Here is an 18,913-nt window from a genome sequence, read left to right on the forward strand (position 1 = left end):
TCTGCACCACCAAATTCAAGGTATGTGCAAAACATGGGACGTGCTGGAATTTGCCCATATTTAATGCACACACAATATTGCTGGCGTTGTCCGATGCCACAAATCCACAGGAGAGTCCAATTGGGGTAAGCCATTCCGCGATGATCTTCCTCAGTTGCCGTAAGAGGTTTTCAGCTGTGAGCGTATTCTGGAAAGCGGTGATACAAAGCGTAGCCTGCCTAGGAAAGAGTTGGCGTTTGCGAGATGCTGCTACTGGTGCCGCCGCTGCTGTTCTTGCGGCGGGAGTCCATACATCTACCCAGTGGGCTGTCACAGTCATATAGTCCTGACCCTGCCCTGCTCCACTTGTCCACATGTCCGTGGTTAAGTGGACATTGGGTACAACTGCATTTTTTAGGACACTGGTGAGTCTTTTTCTGACGTCCGTGTACATTCTCGGTATCGCCTGCCTAGAGAAGTGGAACCTAGATGGTATTTGGTAACGGGGGCACACTGCCTCAATAAATTGTCTAGTTCCCTGTGAACTAACGGCGGATACCGGACGCACGTCTAACACCAACATAGTTGTCAAGGCCTCAGTTATCCGCTTTGCAGCAGGATGACTGCTGTGATATTTCATCTTCCTCGCAAAGGACTGTTGGACAGTCAATTGCTTACTGGAAGTAGTACAAGTGGGCTTACGACTTCCCCTCTGGGATGACCATCGACTCCCAGCAGCAACAACAGCAGCGCCAGCAGCAGTAGGCGTTACACGCAAGGATGCATCGGAGGAATCCCAGGCAGGAGAGGACTCGTCAGAATTGCCAGTGACATGGCCTGCAGGACTATTGGCATTCCTGGGGAAGGAGGAAATTGACACTGAGGGAGTTGGTGGGGTGGTTTGCGTGAGCTTGGTTACAAGAGGAAGGGATTTACTGGTCAGTGGACTGCTTCCGCTGTCGGCCAAAGTTTTTGAACTTGTCACTGACTTATTATGAATGCGCTGCATGTGACGTATAAGGGAGGATGTTCCGAGGTGGTTAACGTCCTTACCCCTACTTATTACAGCTTGACAAAGGGAACACACGGCTTGACAAATGTTGTCCGCATTTCTGGTGAAATACTTCCACACCGAAGAGCTGATTTTTTTGGTATTTTCACCAGGCATGTCAACGGCCATATTCCTCCCACGGACAACAGGTGTCTCCCCGGGTGCCTGACTTAAACAAACCACCTCACCATCAGAATCCTCCTTGTCAATTTCCTCCCCAGCGCCAGCAACACCCATATCCTCCTCATCCTGGTGTACTTCAACACTGACATCTTCAATCTGACTATCAGGAACTGGACTGCGGGTGCTCCTTCCAGCACTTGCAGGGGGCGTGCAAATGGTGGAAGGCGCATGCTCTTCACGTCCAGTGTTGGGAAGGTCAGGCATCGCAACCGACACAATTGGACTCTCTTTGTGGATTTGGGATTTCGAAGAACGCACAGTTCTTTGCGGTGCTTTTGCCAGCTTGAGTCTTTTCAGTTTTCTAGCGAGAGGCTGAGTGCTTCCATCCTCATGTGAAGCTGAACCACTAGCCATGAACATAGGCCAGGGCCTCAGCCGTTCCTTGCCACTCCGTGTGGTAAATGGCATATTGGCAAGTTTACGCTTCTCCTCCGACAATTTTATTTTAGGTTTTGGAGTCCTTTTTTTACTGATATTTGGTGTTTTGGATTTGACATGCGCTGTACTATGACATTGGGCATCGGCCTTGGCAGACGACGTTGCTGGCATTTCATCGTCTTGGCCATGACTAGTGGCAGCAGCTTCAGCACGAGGTGGAAGTGGATCTTGATCTTTCCCTAATTTTGGAACCTCAACATTTTTGTTCTCCATATTTTAATAGGCACAACTAAAAGGCACCTCAGGTAAACAATGGAGATGGATGGATACTAGTATACAATTATGGATGGACAGCCGAGTGCCGACACAGAGGTAGCTACAGCCGTGGACTACCGTACTGTACTGTGTCTGCTGCTAATATAGACTGGTTGATAATGAGATGTAGTATGTATAAAGAAGAAAGAAAAAAAAACCACGGGTAGGTGGTATACAATTATGGACGGACTGCCGAGTGCCGACACAGAGGTAGCTACAGCCGTGGACTACCGTACTGTACTGTGTCTGCTGCTAATATAGACTGGTTGATAATGAGATGTAGTATGTATAAAGAAGAAAGAAAAAAAACCCACTGGTAGGTGGTATACAATTATGGATGGACTGCCGAGTGCCGACACAGAGGTAGCTACAGCCGTGGACTACCATACTGTACTGTGTCTGCTGCTAATATAGACTGGATGATAATGAGATGTAGTATGTGTAAAGAAGAAAGAAAAAAAAACCACGGGTAGGTGGTATACAATTATGGATGGACTGCCGAGTGCCGACACAGAGGTAGCTACAGCCATGGACTACCGTACTGTACTGTGTCTGCTGCTAATATAGACTGGATGATAATGAGATGTAGTATGTATAAAGAAGAAAGAAAAAAAAACCACGGGTAGGTGGTATACAATTATGGACGGACTGCCGAGTGCCGACACAGAGGTAGCTACAGCCGTGAACTACCGTACTGTACTGTGTCTGCTGCTAATATAGACTGGTTGATAATGAGATGTATTATGTATAAAGAAGAAAGAATAAAAAAACCACGGGTAGGTGGTATACAATTATGGATGGACTGCCGAGTGCCGACACAGAGGTAGCTACAGCCGTGGACTACCGTACTGTACTGTGTCTGCTGCTAATATAGACTGGATGATAATGAGATGTAGTATGTATAAAGAAGAAAAAAAAAACCACGGGTAGGTGGTATACAATTATGGATGGACTGCCGAGTGCCGACACAGAGGTAGCTACAGCCGTGGACTACCGTACTGTACTGTGTCTGCTGCTAATATAGACTGGATGATAATGAGATGTAGTATGTATAAAGAAGAAAGAAAAAAAAAACCACGGGTAGGTGGTATACAATTATGGATGGACTGCCGAGTGCCGACACAGAGGTAGCTACAGCCGTGAACTACCGTACTGTGTCTGCTGCGACTGGATGATAAATAATGATATAAAAAATATATATATATCACTACTGCAGCCGGACAGGTATATATTATATAATGACGGACCTGCTGGACACTGTCTGTCAGCAGAATGAGTTTTTTATAGAATAAAAAAACACCACACAAGTCACACGACGAGTGTTTAACTTTTTCAGGCAATCACAATATAGTATACTATACTGGTGGTCAGTGTGGTCAGGTCACTGGTCAGTCACACTGGCAGTGGCACTCCTGCAGCAAAAGTGTGCACTGTTTAATTTTAATAATATGTATGTACTCCTGGCTCCTGCTATAACCTATAACTGCTCCCCAGTCTCCCCCACAATTAAGCTGTGTGAGCACAGTCAGATATTATACATAGATGATGCAGCACACTGGGCTGAGCACAGATATGGTATGTGACTGAGTCACTGTGTATCGTTTTTTTCAGGCAGAGAACGGATTATATTAAATAAAACTGCACTGGTGGTCAGTGGTCACTGGTCAGTGGTCAGTCACTAGTAAACTCTGCACTCTCTAGTACTCCTAAGCTCCAGTAAATCAAGTGTCTCTGTCTCAATCTCACTCTCTCTCTTCTAATCTAAATGGAGAGGACGCCAGCCACGTCCTCTCCCTATCAATCTCAATGCACGTGTGAAAATGGCGGCGACGCGCGGCTCCTTATATAGAATCCGAGTCTCGCGATAGAATCCGAGCCTCGCGAGAATCCGACAGCGTCATGATGACGTTCGGGCGCGCTCGGGTTAACCGAGCAAGGCGGGAAGATCCGAGTCGCTCGGATCCGTGTAAAAAAAGCTGAAGTTCGGGCGGGTTCTGATTCCGAGGAACCGAACCCGCTCATCTCTACTGTAATTATTGATATTTTAGGTATTTGTTTCTGGAGGCTAGGAGCCAAACAATCTTTTACATTCCTGTGTGAAGGTGATCTGTGCTTTTACTGGTTTGGAACATTCTCTACAACAGTTCCTAAATGAGAATATATAGCAGCCAGCTGTTATGAGGATTGTGGTATGGACATTTTCACTGTCAGACCATACTGTTAGTGCTATGTTAATATCTGTGTTTTGTGTAGTTAAAAATAGTTGTCATGTTCTTTGCTACCAAAAATGTTGGCGGTGTATTGATGACAAACTATAATAAAGTAATATGTGGGAAAGGTGAATTGATTTTGCCTGTTTAGTTACCTTGAGATTAGATACTTACAGAGGCGGATTGGCCATAGGGTTTACAGGGATGAATCCCGGTGGGCTGACGCACCCGTGGGGCCTGTTTTGTTTGAGACATGTGGTCCTTTTTATAGACATAATGAATAAGATGCAAAATAATTTGCATATATGAAAATGACTTTGCCACTTACCCTGTGATTGCAGATGATCTAGTGTATGCTCTGTCTGCCTGCTTGGCTGACATATAAGATTGAGTGAATAGTGATTGGGATACGGTTGGTGTAATAAGCAAGAAAATATATCTTTCTAAAGAATTATATAGTTTCCTAAATTCTAAAGGCGTATCATATAATGTGCTCATAATATTTAATTTTATTTCCTTTTACCTTCCCCCTTGGTGCTGGACATGCCCACTATCTGGAAAGTCTTGTGGGGAGGGTGCTGCTGCCATGGCCCATGGCTAGACCTTACACCTCTGGTGCTGCCCATGTGGGGCCACTAGTACAAATTTTTCGAGGGCCACTTTTTCTTCCCAATCTGCCCCTGGATACTTACATGAAACAACTTACATGATTGACAACTTCTGACCTTTGGTCTCCAACATCTTTTCTTGCAGAACAGCGGTACTCTCCCGCGTTGCTGCGTTGTATATTATCCAGTGCCAAATATTCATTTACTGTGATCAATTGATTATCTCTGTATATCAAGTACTTGCACTTTTTTGGATTAATTTGGGCTGTGCACCTCAGCATTACATCTGTGTATTCTGTTACATGGTTTCCATGTGTGATGGATAAAGTCACATTTCGTGGAGCATCTGCATTGTGACATATGGGGGTATATTCAATTGAAGTCGGATCCATTCCGAAATTCATTTGTCGGAATGGATCCGACCTGGGCAGTTCAATGACATCTCAATTCGAGTTTTAAAAAAGTCGAATTGAGATGCGGGAGGGGAGACGGGGGAGAGCCGCGGGAAGACGGGGGAGAGCAGCGCTACAGCAGCGGTTATATAGCCGCTGCTGTAGCGCTGCTCTCCCCCGTCTGCACGCGGCTCTCCCCCGTCTCCCCCCCATCTCTCTGCCTCTCCACGTCCCTCCTCTCCCTGTCCCTGCATCACAGCCGCCGCTCACGGCAGCATCCACCCGGCTCCAGCAAACGAGGTCTCGCTTGCTGGAGCTGGGTGGACGCTGCTGTGAGCGGTGGCTGTGACATCCTCCGGCGCTGCTCTCCCCGTTTGCGGCACTGCTCTCCCCGTCCCCGGTGCTGCTCTCCCCGTCTCCAGTGCTGCTCTCTCCGTCTCACTTCCACTTTTTTAAAGTCGCATTGAGATGGTCGAAAAAGGGGCCAAAACCTGTTGGTTTTGGCCCCGTTTTCGACACAAGCTATTCCACCGATCCACGTGCTTTTGGGGTTAGATTGAATAGGTCGGAACCACTTCCGACCTAAAAAAGCCGAAAACTGCCGTCTTTTCGACAGACGGCAGCTTTTCGACTTCAATTGAATATACCCCCTAGCAATTATAATATATCAATGTTTTTTTTACCTAACTGGTTGGTTCCTAAACCATTTCTTAATGAAATCATAGTAATCAAGGATTTTCTGCTCAAAGGGAAATGTGACCTATTAATGAGTAAAGCTCCCCATATACAGGCCAATCAGATCTGTTAAATGTGTAGCTGGATCGCTGTTATATAATGCCATACATGATAATACACAAGTCTGGAAGAATCTGAAAGGCACTGGCATATTTATAATGGGTGCAGTGTGTGCGGTGCACACATGCCCCCAGGGACCAGGGGGGGCGTAGACCTCACACCCTGCATCCATTATTTTTAATACTTACCCTCCGGAGTCCCGTGGCTCAGCAGCAGCACTGCAGAAATCACTAGAAAAATGGTGTGGCACCATTTTTCTGGTGTTTTGCGAATGCGCAGTAGGAAAATCACTGGGAAAATGACCACCACGCCATTTTACTGGTGATCTGTGCATGCGCTCTGGACTCTGGGAGAGCACTAGTGCCCCCAGCCACAGTGCTGCCAGCTAGAGAGGAGGTACCCCAGACAGATCCTCCTCTCTAGAACCAACCCTGCTGAAAGGGCATCATTAGCATTTGGACAATAGACACCATAATGATCCATCCATATTTATGCCAGTACAACACAAGGCTTTACAATAAGAAGCAACCCCGGGCACCAAGATTATAACTAATATTCTTTTTTTTTCAGACTTCCATCATCTCTGGTTCTTCCTCTCTCCTGCTTTGTCTCATCTTCCCATCATCTCTTGATCTTCATCTCATATCCTCTCTCATCTTCCCCTTAACTGTGGTTCTTCCTTTCACCTGCTCTGTCTCATTTTCCCTTCATCTCTGGTTCTTCTTCATTCTGGTTCTGTCTCATCTTTCCCTCATATTTTGTTCTTCCTCTCTCCTGTTCAGTCTCACCTTAATTTAATCTCTAATTCTTTCTCTCTCCTGTTCTGACTCATCTTTTAGGTGGTGGTGGAGGTTTAATTAGTATAGGGTCCTTGCATTGGAATGGGAACTATGAATGGTAAGTCCTGGATACATTTATAAGATTTGACAGTATTAGGAATGGGTTTGAGGCGTAGGCCCCCCTGGGTTGGTGTGACCAGGCTGCTTTGGAGCATCATTATTGTTAAACTTAATCTAACACTTTTTAGTACCTAAACTGCCTATTCACTAATGTATCACTTTACTACCTCTTATTAATGTAACACATTTTAATACTTTAGATGCTACTTCTCACTAGTGTGTTGTCTTGGGGCAGTTGATCTGTGCTGGTCCATGGGCCCCGTGCTCTGTAATTGAACCTTAGGAATGTTAAGAACCCACCTGATAAGGTCACCTGGCCGTGGTAGGTGGGCCCATATTTTGTGGGAAAAAAGTACGCTTAGAACCTCAATTTTACTCCATGTTAAATTGCAGTTCATTATTATTGTTCTGATTTCAGTTCTTACAGTTTAGAGTGTGCACCTGCATTTTCTCTTTTTTCTGTCTGACTCATCTTCAACTCATCTCTAATTCTTCCTCTTTACTGTTCTATTTCATGTTCCCCAAATCTCTGGTTCTTTCTATCTCCAGATCTGTCTCATCTTCCATCATCTCTGGTTCTACCTCTCACCAGTTCTGTCTCATATTCTCATCATCTCTGGTTCTTCGTATATCCTGTTCTGTCTCGTCTTCCCCTCATCTCTAATTCTTTCTCACTCCTGTCCTGACTCATCATTTATTTTTATTTTTTTGGGGGGAGGGGTGCTGGTACCCTTTCCATCTGCCCTTGGGTGATTTTACTTTGTATAAGGTCCTTGAAATGCATATTGAAATGGGCACTATGAATGGTAAGTCCTGGATAAATTAAGAAAATTAAATTTGACAGTATTAGGAATGGGTTTGTGACGTGGGGGCTTCCTGGGTTGGTGTGACATGGCTGCTTTTGGGGCATCATTATTGTTAAACTTAAGGGCCCCATGCACTAAAACGATTTTGCCTGATTTCAGCCCAATTCGGGCATCTGATCCGATGCGCATTCCCGTGAGGGTCGGATCAACTCCCCCAGATCGTTAGTGCTGCACTCGTGATATGTCGGTTCCCGCAGGTATGGTTGAGATCGCATACAATATATCGCATCCCAAATGTACCAAATCGTATGGAACCACTCCCGGGAAGCTCCCGGGAGAGTTCAAGGGAAATCACCTCCGACTTCAGCCTCAAACATATCGTTGTAGTGTATGGGGCCCTTTAATCTAAACACTTTTTAGTATCTAAACTGCTTTTCACTACTTTAGCACTTTTTAAGACACTGATCTATTCTAACCTATGTAACATAAATAGCACAGAGCTGCTACCTCTTATTAATGTAATACCTTTTAACTCTTAGAATGCTACTTCTCTGCAGTATGTTGACTTTGGGCAGTTGGGCCTTGGTGGCCCGTGGATCCTGTGCCCTATCCCCACCACCACCACCACCACCTCCTTTCCTCACTCCCTCTACTTTCTGGTTGTCTCTTTTCACTCACAGTTTCCGTGTTTACATCTTGTCACAATTCTATGGCACATAATTATACCTGTCTATAAATGTTTGTGCATACAGTATGTGAGTTCATAGTTTCACATAACAAAAAGTACTTACACTGGACATTAAGAAATGCAGAGTTTGATGTGCTATTTCCTATATTGTTTGAGGCTCTACATGAATAATATCCAGAGTCTTTCCATGTTGTATTTATCAACAGGATATCTGAATCTCCCGTAGACTTGTACACTTTTCCATCTTTGAGCCACTCAAAATGGCTGGTCTTGGGGTTACCATGTTGTACTGAACATTTTAGTGTGATCTGATCTCCTTCTTTGGTCACCGATTCTTTTTCAATTGTTATTTTTGCTGCTTTTGGAGGATCTGAAAATAAAAAAAGTAAACAAAATTATTTCAGTCTATGACTCAGCCATTGAGTATAAATAGACACAATACCAATGTTTAATATAAAAAAATGGAACAGGACCATAATAGATAATGAATAGGCCCCTTAGAGAGAAAACACATTTTATTTCATTTTTAATTTTCTGTGTATAATTTTCTTATTGTATGATTTGTAGGTGATTCCATTGGATTAATGGAAATACATTTTCTTTCCAATCTTTTTTTTTTTTGCTAGTCTAGTTTAACCCCTCCCTGACATGCACCGGTGAGGGACCAACTCAATGATTTGAGCAACTACCATTCTGTGTATCACTGTTCTGAGAGGCATGGATGGGATCAGTATGAGTATATGCTTATCCTTGTAGTGCCATACTGGAGGATCTTGGGGTGCCTCCAGGTGCGTTTGCTCTCAATTTAAAATACATAAATGTACGGTATGACCCAATATACCTGTAGGCGATATTATCATGCAGTGTAGGACGCCAGAGCAGATGGTTGGTGGCTTACCATATGTTTGTATATATACAGGTTGAGTATCCCATATCCAAATATTCCGAAATACGGAATATTCCGAAATACAGAATTTTTCGAGTGAGAGTGAAATAGTGAAACCTTTGTGTTTTGATGGCTTAATGTACACAAACTTTGTTTAATACACAAAGTTATTAAAAATATTCTATTAAATGACCTTCAGGCTGTGTGTATAAGGTGTATATGAAACATAAATGAATTGTGTGAATGTAGACACACTTTGTTTAATGCACAAAGTTTAAAAAAATATTGGCTAAAATGACCTTCAGGCTGTGTGTATAAGGTGTATATGACACATAAATGCATTCTGTGCTTAGATTTAGGTCCCATCACCATGATATCTCATTATGGTATGCAATTATTCCAAAATACGGAAAAATCCCATATCAAAAATACCTCTGGTCCCAAGCATTTTGGATAAGGGATACTCAACCTGTACTATGTGTACTCGAGATCTCTGTATTATTATTGCCATGTAGGCTGGGATGCTTTCAGAAAGTCGGCTGTCGGGATCCCAACAACCTTTAGAACACTGAAACTCCGAAAGGGCTAACAGACCGACACCATTCCGACCATAAGTATAGCCGATAGGTTAGGTTTAGGGACGGGGGTGGGTGTTTAGATCTAGGTGCCAGATGGGGGGTTATGTTCAGGCTGCAGGGAGGGAGGATTAGGGGTAGGCAGTGGGGATGGGGGTTTAGGTTTATTAATCTCTGGGGGGTGGTTAGGGTCAGTCACTAAGGGGGGGAGGTTAGGGTTAGGCTGCTGTAACAAACAGAGGGTTAGGGTAAGGGGGTAGGAGAGAGGGGGAAACAGCACACAATCACTCCTGTCGGTCCTACACTCACCAGGATCCCGGCATCAGTATCACGACCACCGGTATACCGTGCACCGGCAATTCATACTGAACCCTGTAGTATGTATGTCTCTTTTGCTTGTCCATTTTATTGTGCTGGAGGAATTTATTTGTTTGTTTTTCCAGTCTAGATTAACCACAGGATCTAAACTAGGATTTTTGTCACCTGGGGCAAAGCAGTAATTTGGCATTCCACCACCCCAGGTGTCTCTGTAGCAGCTTGGGTCATACACCCCCCACCCCCACCCTGGTGTCTCTATAGCAGTCTGTGCCCTACACCCTTCCTGACAAAAGCCTGTGTTTCTCTACCCTGTAGTTCTGCAACAGCCGGTGCTTGTGTTACCCCTCCCCCCAACACCATTACCTGGATCTTGTCCTTGCTCCTACTTAAGGCAGCAGTGGTGACAGGCTCCTCACACATTGATCTTCAGAATGTGTGACATCATGACATCACGCTGTGCGGTGCAAATAGGGGAAAAAAAAAACTTTAGAGTGCTGGGTGATCCCAGTCCTTCTATGCCTGCGCCCTGCTGACTAGTCAAGTAGTGCAGGCATGGAGACCAGTCACAATCACCAGATCGGACATCAGCCAAAGATGGGTCAGGGAAGCTCCAGCTGGAGGGGGCCCTGAGTGAGTAGGGTCTGGTGGTACTTGACCCATGCGCCCCCACCCTTAAGCCATCCCTAGCCTACCCTCTTAAGCTTACTCCCTCATGGCATGCTTCCGACTCATAATGGGTTTCCCGCTTTTTTCCTCTGACAATCTCGGTACACCCTCAGATCCGGTGCCTGCGACACGTGCCCCCTAGTTGTGGCCCTGTTAACCCAACCTCCCACCTAGTTGCGCCCCTTTTAACCCCTCCCATACGTACATATTTTGTTCATACTGTAGGTAGGGTAAAAGACAGATGGAACTGATCATTCCGTTTTACTGCGAGTCTGTGTCTCTCCCCCTAAATCTCTGCAGGAACAGTCGGTGCTTGTGTTACCCCTTCCCCCTCCACCACTTACCTGGATCTTCTCCTTGCTCCTTCTTAAGGCAGTGGCAGGCTCTTCACACACTGTTCTTCTGTGTACGTGACATCATGACATCACCCGTGCAGTGCAGATAGGGAAAAAATTATTTACTGTGCTGGACGATCATGGTCCATCCAAGCCTGTACCCTGCTTAATAGCCCAGACATCAGCTAAAGATGAGTAAGGGAGCTCCAGCCAGGAGGCCCCCTGAGAGAGGGGGCCCTGGGGGTACTTGCCCCCACAACGGCATGCTTTCGACTCATCATGTGTTTCCTGGTTTTTGCTCTGACTGTCTTGGTGCCCCATCAAATCCAGAGCCCAGTGCACATGCCCCCTAGGCGCCCCTCCCCCCACCCACCCTGCCCCCTTGTTACGGGCGGCCCTGTAAACCCTTACCTTACATGCACATTTTGTTCATAGGTAGAATGAAAAACACATGGAACTGATCATTCTGTGGGTTTCTTCTATTGTTTGTTTGTTATTGTGTATTTCATATGCTGCCTTTTGTAGTCCACATTATGGAATACATATGCAGGTTTTGCTTATCACAATTATTGTAATCAATGTAGTATGCCCAAAAAGGCTGCTTTGATTTGTTTACTTGTGGCACATTCCATGAAATAAATGATTCTTTGGGGATCTTGTTGTTTATTATATTGTGTATTATTCTATATTATATTATTTATCTAATATATATTATATTATCTCTCCACAAAGTCTAATCATATCACCACATATTGCTATCCCACCCATTGGGGGTCATTCTGAGTTGTTCGCTCGCTAGCTGCTTTTAGCAGCATTGCACACGCTAAGCCACCGCCCTCTGGGAGTGTATCTTCGCTTAGCAGAATTGCGAACGAAATATTAGCAGAATTGCGAATAGAAAATTCTTAGCAGTTTCTGAGTAGCTCGAGACTTACTCCTACACTGCGATCAGCTCAGCCCGTTTCATTCCTGGTTTGACGTCACACACACGCCCAGAGTTCGGACAGCCACTCCCCCGTTTCTCCAGACACTCCCGCGTTTTATCCTGGCACGCCTGCGTCTTTCGGCACACTCTCAGAAAACGGACAGTTTCCGCCCAGAAACACCCACTTCCTGTCAATCACACTCCGATCACTTCAACAATGAAAATTCTTCGTTCTGCCGTGAGTAAATCTACTAAGTTTTGTGCTAATACTTAGCGCATGCGCACTGCATACCTTGCGCATGCGCATTTTTGCATTAATCGCTCCGTTGCGAAAATCGTCAACGAGCGAACAACTCGGAATGACCCCCATTGTATCCTATTGTATATTGTGCACCCAAGATGACTTCCTCATCTGGTACTTTCTCTGGTTGAATTAAAAATATGCTCATTATTCTGTTTGTATATTTTCCACATATGTGGTATCCAGCCACTGTAAACTACAGTATGTAGAGTGCTCAAGATGGCTGTCTTCTTTGTTTCCCTGCTAATGTAAAGTGCTTTGAATCATACTTGCCTACCTGACCCTCACCATGAGGGAGAAAATGCTCTGTTCCTGGACTTTCCTGGTAATGTATGATTGCCATCACCTGTGGTGAGCTAGTTAATTGATAAGAAAGGTGTTTCACCACAGATGATGGCAATCACACATTACCAGGAAAGTCCAGGAACAGAGCATTTTCTCCCTCATGGAGAGGGTCAGGTAGGCAAGTATGCTTTGAATCCATATTCTGAGTGCCAGCTAACAATATGGGCTTGCATGGGTGCAAGAAATAAATAATGAGAAACACAGTATACCACACACAAAACCTATCACAATAATAAGTAATATTATTTTCATTCCACCTACCATCACCGAGTGCTAAATAGCCGCATCAATAAATAATTTAAAATAGATAATTCTATACTCACAATGGACTTCCACGGAAAAGGGTTGGGAAGACAATTCACCAGTGCCGTAACTAGACATTTTAGCGCTGTGTGCAAGAAACTGCATCGGCGCCCCCCCCCCCCTCTCATCAAAATTGGGCAGTGCGCGCCGTAGGCTCGCTACATTTTTATAGGGCGTGGCTTCAAAGGGGAAGGGGTGTGGCCTCAAAATAATACCAGTTCATATTATGGTGCACAGTAGTCTCCATTATTCAAATTACGCCAAACAGTAGCACCACTACACCAGGTAGAGCCCCTTTTACATATTACGGCAGACAGTCCCCATTTTTTACACATTATGGCAGACAGCGTCCCCCTTTTTACACATTACGGCAGACAGCGTCCCCTTTTTTACACATTACGGCAGACAGCGTCCCCCTTTTTACACATTATGGCAGACAGTGTCCCCTTTTTACACATTACAGCAGACAGCGTTCCCCTTTTTACACATTACGGCAGACAGCGTCCCCCTTTTTACATATTATGGTAGACAGCGTCCCCTTTTTACACATTACGGCAGACAGCGTCTCCTTTTTACACTTTACGGCAGACAGCGTCCCCTTTTTACATATTATGGCAGACAGTGTCCCCTTTTTACACATTACGGCAGACAGCGTCCCCTTTTTTACACATTACGGCAGACAGCGTCCCCTTTTTACACATTACGGCAGTCAGCGTCCCCCTTTGTACACATTACGGTAGCCTGCGTCCCCCTTTTTACATTTTAGGGCAGCATAATCTACTTTGTGTTTCTTCCAGCGATTCCAGTAGTTACAAATATACAGTACTATTAACACCTACATATCCACAGAATACACCTCATTTTAAACTTACAATTTAGGAATGAATGTAACTCGTGGCGCAAAGTCGTCCTGATTGGGCTTGCGGACACGGCCACTATATACAGTAAATGCAACCCTCACGTTCTGAACTATCAGATCAGCAAAGCGATAACAGCTATTCACTATAGACTGCTCATCGGAAGAAACGGCGCACAGCGTGCCTGTATACACAACACAAAGTAATTACAGGACGGACCGTAGCTATCATCATTATTATTAATTATTATTACCTCCTTGGGTGGTTCTGTAGCTGCACAGTCTCCATCCCGGTGGCTGAAGGTCAGTGTGGGCAGATACGGTGCTGAGCGGTGTCCGGGGGATGCAGCCGCCCCCTCTCACTGCGCGCACTACATGTACCTGCTGCTGCTGCGGATCAGACCTGCTTGTGGCTGTGACACTTATCTGCCCCCCACCCAGTGGCGTAACTAGAAATTATTCTCCCCCAAGCCAAAAAATTCTCTGGCGCCCCCCCCCCCCCCCCATAATTTGCACTAGTAAAGCAATGAATCTGCGCGTGCCACAAACATGGGCGTGGCTTTGTTGAAATGGGCGTGACTTTGCATAAAGGGGCGTGGCATTGCAGGAAAAGACTACCTTATACCCCAGTTTTGCAACCTGCACGCCCAGATGTTGGCCACCACAGGAAAGAAAAATAATTCTGATTCATGCCCCTTACATTATTTGTCATTTTTCCTCCTTATAGTAATGCCCAGTATACATTATGCCACATACTGCAATATCCCTTAGACATTATGCCACACACAATAATGCACATAACACAATATATCACACACCGTAATGCCCTCAACACAATATGCCACACACCGTAATGCCTGTGACACATTATGACAGGAATCGCAATGCCCGTTATACATTATGCTACACACTGCAATGCCCCTGATACATTATAGCACATACAATGCCTGTGACACATTATGACACACACCGCAATGACCCTGAGACATTATACCACATACCACAATGCCCGTGATATAGTATACCGCACACCGTAATGCCTGTGACACATACCGCAATGCCCGTTATACCCTATGCCACACACTGCAATGCCCATTATACATTATGCCACACACTGCAATGCCCCTGAGACATTATACCACATACCACAATGCCCGTGATATAGTATACCGCACAGCGTAATGCCTGTGACACATACCGCAATACCCGTTATACCCTATGCCACACACCGCAATGCCCATTATACATTATGCCATACACTGCAATGCCCCTGAGACATTATACCACATACCACAATGCCCATGATATAGTATGCCACACTCCGTAATGCCTGACACATTATGACACACACCGCAATGTCCGTGATACATTATGCCACACACCGCAATGACCCTGAGACATTATACCACATACCACAATGCCCGTGATATAGCATACCACACACCGTAATGCCTGTGACACATACCACAATGCCTGTTATACCATATGCCACACACCGCAATGCCCATTATATATTATGCCACACTGCAATGCCCCTGAGAGATTATACCACAATGCCCGTGATATAGTATGCCACACACCGTAATGTCTGTGACACATTATGACACACACCGCAATGTCTGTGATACATTATGCCACACACCGCAATGTCCATTACACATTAAGTCCTACAGTAAGGCTTCTAATTACTTTTAAATTACCTGCTCGTTGCCAGGGGTTTCATGCTCTTGGTTCCATGCACAGTGCCAGGGGTTTTCATGCTCAGGGTGTCATGCTCGTTGCCAGGGGTTTCATGTACTTGGTGTCATGCTCGTTGCTAGGGGGTAATGCTTGTTGCTAGGACTGTGCTCCCAGTGCCACATATGCCCCCAGTGCCAGATATTCCCCCATAGTGCCAGGTACACACATGCCCCCAATGCCAAATATGCCCCCACCCCCGTGCCAGGTACACATATACCCCCCAGTGCCAAATATGCTCCCCCAGTGCCACATATGCCCCCTCAGTGCCACATATGCCCCCCCCAAGTGCCAAATATGCTCCGCCAGTGCTAGGTACAACTCCCCCCGCTCCCCTGCTGTTTTGTGAAGTAGAGACATGGAGGGCACAGCGCGCCTCTCCTGTGTCACTCCTGCGTCTCCTGCGTGTCCGTTAAATGAAGTGCCGGTTCAAGAGCAATCAGAGCTCACAAATGGGCACTTAATTTAATAGACATGCCAGAGACGCAGGAGGGACACAGGAGAGGCACGCGCTGTGCCCTCCGTGTCCCTCCTTCACAGCAGAGATCAGTGGCGGCTAGGGCACCCCGCAGCCCTGCGCTCCCACAAGCGAGCGCAGTGGCTACGGACCCCTAGTTACGCCACTGCGCCCACCTTACAGACTGTAGAAAATACATGCAAAGGAACAGGAAGCAATGCGACTGCCAGCCTCGTACCTGCACATACAGGGAGCAGCAGCTGCTACAGGAAGTGCGGGGAGGCGCAGAGGCGGGATGAACGAATGGAGTAAGAAGCAGCAGCAGAGGGGGGGTTGTTGTAGGTTCCCTGCAGCTGCGCTTTGAGCTCTGGCTTGGGGAGGTGGGAGGTGGAGCGGACAATCAGGCACTGGTGCTGTCTAGTATAGATAGCTGCTGATTGCGCCGCAGCTCATCCTGCGCTGTGTGCAAGGCACACATCGCACATAGCTAGTTACGGCTCTGCGATTCACCTAGATCATTTTTAGCTTGACAAGTGTACATCCCAGAGTCCTCTGCTCTAATTGATATTTCGTCCCTGAATTTTGAATTTATTTTATTATCTTTGAACTAGAGATGTGCACCGGACATTTTTCGGGTTTTGTGTTTTGGTTTTGGATTTGGTTCCATGTCCATGTTTTGGATTCGGACGCGTTTTGGCAAAACCTCCCTTAAGAATTTTTGTCGGATTCGGGTGTGTTTTGGATTCGGGTGTTTTTTTTTTCCAAAAACCCCTCAAAAACAGCTTAAATCATAGAATTTGGGGGTATTTTTGATCCTATAGTATTATTAACCTCAATAACCATAGTTTCCATTAATTTCCAGCCAGTCTATTCTGAACACCCCACACCTCACAATATTATTTTTAGTCCTAAAATTTGCACCGAGGTCGCTGGATGACAAAGCTAAGCGACACAAGTGGCCGGCACAAACACCTGGCCCATCTAGGAGTGGCACTGCAGTGTCAGACAGCATGGCACTTAAAAAAATTGGCCACAAACATCACATGATGCAAAGATAAAAAAAAAAAAAAGAGGTGCAAGATGGAATTGTCCTCGGGACCTCCCACCCACCCTTATGTTGTATAAACAGGTCATGCACACTTTAACAAACCCATAATTTCAGCGACAGGGTCTGCCACACGACTGTGGCTGAAATGACTGGTTGGTTTGGGCCCCCACCAAAAAAGAAGCAATCAATCTCTCCTTGCACAAACTGGCTCTGCAGAGGCAAGATGTCCACCTCCTCCTCATCCTCCGATTCCTCACCCCTTTCACTGTGTACATTCCCCTCCTCACAGATGATTAATTCGTCCCCACTGGAATCCACCACCACATTTTCTGAAAGTAACCTCCTACGCCGATCGCTGACAAGGTTACCGGCTGCACTAAACACTCTTTCGGAGTACACACTGGAGGAGGGGGGGGGGGGCAACTTAGGTAATATAAAGCCAGTTTGTGCAAGGGCCTCCAAATTGCCTCTTTTTCCTGCCAGTATACGTACGGATCGTCTGACATGCCTACTTGGATGCTGTCACTCATATAATCCTGCACTATTCTTTCAATGGTGACAGAATCATATGCAGTGACAGTAGACGACATGCCAGTAATCGTTGGCAGGTCCTTCAGTCCGGTCCAGATGTCAGCTATCGCTTCTGACTGTCCTGCATCACCGCCAGTGGGTGGTTTTGGAAATTTTATCCTTTTCCTGGCAGCTCCAGTGGCGGTAGAAAATGAAGGAGGAGCTGTTGGCGGGTCACGTTCCGCTTGACTTGACAATTGTCTCATCAGCAGGTCTTTGAACATCTGCAGTCTTGTGTCTGCCGGAAAGAGAGATACAACGTAGGCTTTAAACCTAGGATCGAGCACATTGGCCAAAATGTAGTGCTCTGATTTCCACAGATTGACCACCCCTGAATCCTGGTTAAGCGAATGAAGGGCTCCATCCACAAGTCCCACATGCCTAGCGGAATAGCTCAGTTTAAGCTCCTCCTTCAATCTCTCCAGCTGCATCTGTAAAAGCCTGATGAGGGGAATGACCTGACTCAGGCTGGCAGTGTCTGAACTGACTTAACGTGTGGCAAGTTCAAAGGGTTGCAGAACCTTGCACAACATTGAAATCGTTCTCCACTGCGCTTGAGTCAGGTGCATTCCCCCTCCTTTGCCTATATCGTAGGCAGATGTATAGTATCACTGACCTGGTTTGGAAGTGTTGTGGACTCTGGGTTTCTTCTGGTGACCGGGAAGAGGAACCGCCACTGGGTCACAGTATAGATGGCCAAATGTAGGTTTTCCTCATGCAGGATTAGGACGGTAGGCAGAAGGCACGGGTGGACGCTTGAAGGTCTCCTGAAAGACAAGACTTGAAAAGGTGTTGATGAACTGATGAAGAGTACCATAAGCTCACTGAGAGCGATGCTGAGGTGCTAGCGGCACTGTGGTGCTAGCGGCGCTGTGGTGCTAGAGGCACTGTGGTGCTAGAGGCACGGAGGTGCTTGGAGGCACGGAGGTGCTTGAAGGCACGGGGGTGCTGGAGGCACGGAGGTGCTTGGAGGCACGGAGGTGCTGGAGGCACGGAGGTGCTTGGAGGCACGGAGGTGCTTGGAGACACGGGGGTTCGTCTGGAAGCGCTGACACCACAGGGATACGGGAGCTCTGGAGATCACAACTACAGTAGCAGTAACGATGATACTCAGGCGCCGGAGCTCTGCCCGGCGTCTGAACTTGTACTTCCCGCCAGCACCTGATTGGGGAATTGCCGTTGGCGTCACCCGCCCCCCCAGTGGACGCCGGGCGCACCAGCGACGTCCATACTATGAGCGCCGGACGGAGCGCCGGGAGCCGGAGACCGCCAGTGAAGACGGCCGCC

The 18,913-nt window shown here is 46.3% G+C and overlaps 1 protein-coding gene across 1 annotated transcript in view; it reads right to left on the reverse strand.

The window, feature by feature from the left end:
* LOC134965921 (B-cell receptor CD22-like) overlaps positions 1-18,913 on the reverse strand; it is a 389,508-nt gene that overhangs the window by 59,688 nt on the left and 310,907 nt on the right. The window contains exon 9 of the mRNA XM_063942320.1: positions 8,408-8,674. Within this exon, the coding sequence (XP_063798390.1) occupies positions 8,408-8,674 (267 nt within the window). The remainder of the gene's footprint in view (positions 1-8,407; positions 8,675-18,913) is intronic.

Source organism: Pseudophryne corroboree, chromosome 10 (assembly GCF_028390025.1).
Source record: "Pseudophryne corroboree isolate aPseCor3 chromosome 10, aPseCor3.hap2, whole genome shotgun sequence".
Classification (NCBI taxonomy): domain Eukaryota; kingdom Metazoa; phylum Chordata; class Amphibia; order Anura; family Myobatrachidae; genus Pseudophryne; species Pseudophryne corroboree.